The sequence below is a fragment of the Portunus trituberculatus genome, chromosome 25 (assembly GCF_017591435.1).
Source record: "Portunus trituberculatus isolate SZX2019 chromosome 25, ASM1759143v1, whole genome shotgun sequence".
NCBI lineage: Eukaryota > Metazoa > Arthropoda > Malacostraca > Decapoda > Portunidae > Portunus > Portunus trituberculatus.
This window is the reverse complement of record NC_059279.1, coordinates 10,914,029-10,921,300: the sequence shown is the minus strand read 5'-3', so window position 1 is coordinate 10,921,300 and position 7,272 is coordinate 10,914,029. Positions and strand designations below refer to the sequence as shown.

General features: G+C 44.5%; 1 protein-coding gene across 1 annotated transcript; it reads left to right on the top strand.

Annotated features, from left to right (window-relative positions):
• The first annotated feature begins 1,064 nt into the window (after positions 1 to 1,064).
• LOC123508902 (protein obstructor-E-like) lies at positions 1,065 to 4,535 on the top strand. Its single transcript, XM_045262913.1, has 5 exons — positions 1,065 to 1,179; positions 2,637 to 2,843; positions 2,997 to 3,203; positions 3,402 to 3,615; positions 3,789 to 4,535. The coding sequence occupies exons 1-5, from the start codon at positions 1,149 to 1,151 to the stop codon at positions 3,847 to 3,849; spliced, it is 720 nt and encodes a 239-aa protein (XP_045118848.1). The 5' UTR covers positions 1,065 to 1,148; the 3' UTR covers positions 3,850 to 4,535.
• The last annotated feature ends 2,737 nt before the right edge of the window (positions 4,536 to 7,272 follow it).

Here is a 7,272-nt window from a genome sequence, read left to right as displayed (position 1 = left end):
AGAGAGAGAGAGAGAGAGAGAGAGAGAGAGAGAGAGAGAGAGAGAGAGACTTCCTTCCCTCCACGTAAGTACCACACGCTGACCCCCCGTAGTAAAAGAGAAAAAAAAACACCAGCGACTGCCATGTAACACCTGAGTACTGCATTATAACCACACTAAACCTAAGATGAGCAAGTTTTTATTATAGTGACCGCGTTACTACGGGGAAACGAGGTCTGGAGGGTTCACTACACAACCCCTTTCATAGCGTATCAATGGACAGAGACGAATAAGATGACAGAAAAGTGGATTTACTGATTACATTTTGACTGGATTTACTGGTTACATTTTGACCATTTACTTCCTTCCCTCTCTCTCTCTCCTCCTCCCTTCTCTCCCTTCTTAACGCTATTTACCACGGCGAGTCGTGAGATGGACACAAAAGAGAGAGAGAGGAGGCAAGGAAGTGAAAAAAGAGGTGGGAGGAGAGAGGGAAAGAGCAAATGGGAAAGGGAGCAGGTGGTAAAGATAGAGAAACGGTGAGAGAGAGAGAGAGAGAGAGAGAGAGAGAGAGAGAGAGAGAGAGAGAGAGAGAGAGAGAGAGAGAGAGAGTGAGAGGAACATTCCAGGACTGGCCGGGAACACACAAGATGTTACGCACATACGCACGCACGCAATCACTCAATATTTCCCTCACGCACACATGCACTTTTCCTTCCACCTATTAGCACCCTGGCACCCATGCACGCTTCGGCACAATTACATCCGTTACACACACACACACACACACACACGCGCGCGCGCTGAAGTCCAGATTCCGCAGCAAGTCCATGGAGATGAGGAGGAGGAGGAGGAGGAGGAGGAGGAGGAGGAGGAGGAGGAGCTAGGACCATGAATAGGGGCAAACCAGCACGAGTAAGGAGGAAGAATGAGGTGGGGAGACGGAGACGAGGGGGGTTAAGTAAGGGGTGGAGAGGAGGAGTAAGAGATTACGGGATGGGGAGGAGTAAGAGGAAGAGGGGGAGGAGCAAGATCTGTGAGGGGCAGCGGGAGGAGGAGTTGGAGTGGGGGTTGTGGGAGGCCACGGAGAGGGGGAACCATGGGAAAGTGAGAGAATAAATAGGAGGGGGAGGCACTGGGAGCAACAGTCTCCACTCACCTCCACCACCATGACCAGGCTTGTGATCCTCCTCCTCATCGGTGAGTCTGCCACTGTCCTCCTCGTCCTCCATCTTCTCATCCTCAATCCAACCCTTACTTCTTTACCCGAGCGGTTTACCTCCCCCTCTAGAAATTATAAGTCCTAACTATGCTGCCCCAGCGAGGATTACCGTGTCGCGTCGTCCCTTCTTCAACGAAGGGAGAGTGGCGGTGACGGCAGCGGGAAAGTGATTTGTGATGTTGAGAGACTATGAATGGAGTGGGCGACGGTATAATAGTTCTGTAATGATGTTCAAGTGATGTTTCCTTTCTCTCTCTCTCTCTCTCTCTCTCTCTCTCTCTCTCTCTCTCTCTCTCTCTCTCTCTCTCTCTCTCTCTCTATATATATATATATATATATATATATATATATATATATATATATATATATATATATATATATATATATATATATCCTTTTCTTTCTCCTTAGTGATTCACCTTCGCTTTCAATTTCTCTCAAGTTTACCGGTTACACCCCCTCCGCCCTTCTCAGGGCGGCAACACCCCTTCCCCTCCCTCTCTCTAGTCAAGGCCGCTCGTCGGCAGGTCCCGTTACCGCAAAGAAAACGAACCGGCAAGTGAAAGTGTGCTGGGGTGACTTGTCAATGTGATTGCACCACCATGCGGAAAATTGACAAGACCTATTCGTCTTTAACATCTACTGTTACTACTACTACTATTACTACTACTATTACTACTACTACAACTACTACTACTACTACTACTACAACCACTACTACATTATCGTTATCAGCATATAACCACTGAAACAATAGAAACTGTAAGTCCTTAAAAGTTTAAAGTATATGATCATTTTATATTATAAAGTCAATAAAGAGATCAGTTGCAATGCAGTAATGCAATACAAGCAAACCTCCTATTTTTTTGAGTTAACGAAACCACACTAGATCACATCAAGTCAATTGGATTTGACAGGTTTCTCTTTAACTTCTCATAACTCTATGGTTTTAATTTGCCTGGTTTAATTTCCAATCGCCTTCCTTATGGTCATTGTGAATTCAAACAGAAAACTACAGAACACTAATTCGACAAAGCAGGGCAGAGAGAGAAAGCCAGAAAATATTCGATGTGCAATATCAATGATGATAAAGCCTCACTCAATAAAGAATGGTCCTTAGTGAATAGTTCATGCGGACAAGTGATTTCTAATTAGTCAATCACATTTGATCTACTGAAAGCTAAAATAGCATATGCTCACACAGAAGTCACGAAATAATTTATCTATATCAGCTCGCTCATTTCCAATCCAACACATTTATGACAAACTTGAACTTAACCTGTCTTCCCAAAATTCGCAGCTTGTCAAGTGTACCTCATGACACGTTCCGTTCACACCCTTTACTCATCACGCTCTTTATTCATAACCATGACTTCAAAGTTCATCACCTCCCTATCACCATCACTTAAAGTGACCCCGTCTCTTCGATTTACAGGCACGGCAGCTGCCCAGTTCCAGTGCCCTGCCGATGATGGATACTACAGCGATCACACCCAGTGTGACAAGTACTATGACTGCTACCGCGGCACCATGACCGAGAAGCTGTGCCCCGACGGCCTGGTGTTCGACCACACCCAGTCCCCCAAACACGAGCAGTGCAACTACCCCTTCGTCGTTGAATGCGGAGAGGGAACTGTTCTTCGTAAGTATCCTCTTCTCCAACGCCTTTCAAATATCTACCAGTCTCACAACGAACATAGTAGTCCATTATCTCACTTTATCATCCATCATCTTTGTCATCTTTCGTCTCGTCTTTTCTCCCTTTTATTCTTTTCTTTATCATTAATCCCCCCAGAGCCAGCTCAGCCTACTGGCGTGGAGTGCCCCCGCTTGAATGGCTACTTCGAGCACGAGGACCCCAGCAACTGTGGCCACTACTACGAGTGCACTGGCGGCATCCCTGTTCTCCGCACATGCTCTGATGGTCTCGTGTTCGACGAGTTCACCGGCACCTGCGTGTGGGAACACAGCGGCGTCCGTTCCGGATGCGTTAAAAAGGCCGGTTAGTGTCTGCGTTGTTTTTTTCCCAGCAAATAAGTTCAAAATATACTACTCACCGATAATACATGATGTTTTTAATCTAGCCAGGTACTATAACAATGTCCCGATGACTCATCATGAAAGAATAAATTATTTAAGTTGCTATCCTTCAAAAAACATACATATTTCACGGCCGTTTTTCTTGTTTTGCCACTTACAGAGGTCCTCCCTGACGGTTTCTCCTGCCCCAACATTACTCAGATCCACACCAACGGTCAGGTGCTTGATCACTCTCGCCACGTGAAGGGCGGTGACTGCAGGTACTTCTACGTGTGCGTCGATGGCAAGCACCCCCGTGAGGTGGGCTGCGAGAGGGGTCTGGTCTTCAACGACGTCACCCTCCTCTGTGATGTCCCCGAGAATGTGTCAGGATGGTAAGCGATCCTCTTGCTCCTGATAACGTTCCTTCTTTCGTATTTCCTTCAGGTTACAGACATGACCAAAAGCCAACGATACGAGTGTTGACATATGAATCGTGCATAATTTCGCCTTCATCATTCCTCTCCTCTGCCTCTCCACCACTTCTAATCTACTTTATTCCTTGCAGCGAAAACTACTACCCCGATGACATCAATAACCTGAGGCCAAACCCTCCAGGCAAGAACTAAAGCTCCATCTGCAATCCCTTCGTCGATTATCAGATCTAGACAATGAGTGAGAAAGACAATATTCTCACCTCTACACCACCTTCACCTAAAAACGCAGCCATTTGGGTTCAATATCAAAGTAAAAAACTGTATATAAGAAAAACTAACACGAGATACAAGTGTTCATCTCAAAAAATCACATAACAGTTCCAAAAGCGCATAGTCGCTGTAAAAAAAAAAAAAAAAAAAAAGAATCTGCCATTTTTCAGTAGCATAAGATTTTTTTCCTTCAAGTTAAATTTCTTAAAGGATCCAAGCCAACATACAAAATGTAGCCTGGTGTATCTAGTCCAACTTAGGATCACTGGAGCAGTTCTCAAGCCTATGGATTCCATTGTATAGTATTTTCCATTTCTCCTTTTGTATATTCAATTACCTTCATGCTCTTATCTCAAGTTATGCGAAGACGTCATTGTTTATAAGACATTTGTACAGCTTTCCCTAAGTCTTCACCTCTTCAGTTATCTCTAATTTCAGCTGGTCTTCCACCTTTCCTCCATTACTGCCTCCATCCTTTTCATCTTAGTTTGGGTACCCTTCCCTTCCTTTTAGATCAATGTTTTCCTCTTTTTCCTCTCCTCCTATTGTTATTTATACCAGCTCCCAAACACCTGTTGCGTGTTCACAATAAAACTATAAGAAACGTTTTAATGTGTTTATTCTCTACTCTTCCTTTTACATCCAAACATTCCATTATACCTATGACTTTGTGTATGGGAGATCCACCACAAATACACCCGTTAATTGCCGTACTACCCATGTCGTATTTTACACACTCATTCACACCTCCTAACGCATTTACACAAGTATGATGAAATTTACGTCCAAGCGTACTAATACAGAAAGTATCACTCACACACAACAAAGTATCACAACGACAATGACCACAACTCGGATTTCTCCACCAACACCTGAAGTAAAACACAATACCAAATTTTAAAGAGCGCTTTGAGTAACGCACGTGACAACAAAACCACAAGAAAAAAATGTCAACTGTGTGTGTGTGTGTGTGTGTGTGTGTGTGTGTGTGTGTGTGTGTGTGTGTGTGTGTGTGTGTGTGTGTGACACAGCGCAATACAACACAAAGCGGCCGTAACAATAACGAGAAACGTGAATACCGAGAGAAAGAGAGAGAGAGAGAGAGAGAGAGAGAGAGAGAGAGAGAGAGAGAGAGAGAGAGGCGGGCGGGCGGGCGGGCGGGCGGGCGGGCAGGCAGGCAGGCAGGGAGAGGGAGAGGGAGAGAGAGAGAGAGAGAGAGAGAGAGAGAGAGAGAGAGAGAGAGAGAGAGAGAGAGAGAGAGAGAGAGAGAGAGAGAGAGAGAGAGAGTCATGGGGCTAACATTATTATAACTACTACTACTATCACTAATGGTAGTAGTAGTAGTAGTAGTAGTAGTAGTAGTAGTAGTAGTAGTAGTAGTAGTAGTAGTAGTAGTAGTAGTAGTAGTAGTTGTTGTTGTTGTTGCTGCTGCTACTGTGGTTGTTGTTGTTACTGTGGTAGTGGTGGTAGTAGTGATGGTATCACCATTATCACCATCACTGCTATCATTATCGTTGTCCTTTCCTAAGAGCGAAAAATTATAGTATATTCTCGAGAAAAATATTTAAGAAATCTTACAGCAAGACACGCACTCACGGACACACACACACACACACACACACACACACACACACACACACACACACACACACACACACACACACACACACACACGTACTTACAGCACGAAAGGAGGAGGTTTTGTTAAGATAAGCGACCTACCTGCAGGCATTTGAATATTGAGGTGACCAGGTTGTGGCGAGCTTTCCTAAAGGGGAGCACGAGAGAGGAGGAGATATAGAGGAGAGTGCAGAGGAGAGGAAGAAAGGGAAGAGGAGGGAGGGGGGGAGGAGTTAACTGTCTTGGTGCTGTTGCCGCCACCACCACCACCACTGCCACTACCGCCGACTTCACCATTGTTAAAACAACCATCACCGCCTTCCTCATTGTATATCTTTGTCCATACCACTGACTTTGTTTTATCAACAAAAAGTAGAATGAGAAGGACGAGGAGACCGAGAAGAGTAAGACAGAGGAGGAGATGTAGGAGGAAGAGAAGGTGGAGGGAGAGGGTCGACATGCTTGAGTCACCTGAAGTGAAAGGAAGAGTGAAGGTGGTTCAGTTGAAGGTGTACACCCACTTGACTCGCCACGGTAGAGGAGGAGGAGACACACAAAGGAACAAAAAGAAAGACCAAAGAAAACCCTTCCTTTTCAACACAAAGGAACATGAATGAAGAATAAACCACACGGTATGTACATCCTACACTGTGGCATGATCTAAAACAGAAGAGGCATAGTGAAGACGAAAGTTCCTGACCATTCACTGTTCCTTCCAACAATGTCTGGATGGAAAAGGAGAAAGACCCTGAAAAAATTAACAAGGAAAGGAGGAGGAGGAGGAGGAGGAGGAGGAGGAGGAGGAGGAGGAGGAGGAGGAGGAGGAGGAGGAGAAGGAGAAGGAGAAGGAGAAGGAGAAGGAGAAGGAAAAGGAAAAGGAGAAGGAGGAGGAGGAGGAGGAAGGGGGGGAGGGAAAAGGAGGATACATAAAAGTTGAGGGAGTCTAGGAGGACAAAGAGGAGGGAGAGGAGATAGCATATCTCTCTCTCTCTCTCTCTCTCTCTCTCTCTCTCTCTCTCTCTCTCTCTCTCTCTCTCAAGTTTGTCCCGTTAGGCCGTTAGTAAGTGTTGCCACATCTCACCCAGTAACCTTTCCTGCCGCTGATGCCGTGGCGTCTAGCAACACTTACATCACTCGCGTACACACACACACAACACTCAAGCTCGCTCCTCAGGCACAACTACACCAATAAGATCCAAAACAAAAAACAAACAAACAAACAAATGCAATCATTCTGGAAGCAGTGGTTTTTCACATTTCGAAATTTTCACCATGTATTTTTCAGAAGTGATTAACGAAAGGAGGATTTTTTTTTTCAAATGTTTAACCCCTCCAGTACCACGACGCATTTTCCTTTTCATTCTGGTTAGTCTGGTGATTTTATACAGCTTAAAAAACTCATGTGGTAGATTAAAATAGTAAAGACTGGCCATTAATCTTCTGATCTCCACAGACTCTTCCTAATGTCAATAAAATGGTCCAATGGCACACAAATCTCTTGATAAAAATGTGTCCCAGTACTGAAGGGGTTAATAGGCTCTGGTTGATCTTTAACGTTATGATTATTAATAGTAGTGTTTTATCCGGGATGAGCAACAAAAGTCGTACGTTTAGTAGTACGAATAATAAACTTTTTTTTTTGTTACATTAATGCTGGAGTACCACTAATATTGTTAATTGAGGACAAACTGCTTCTTTATTCATGTTTGTCATGTAACACATTAT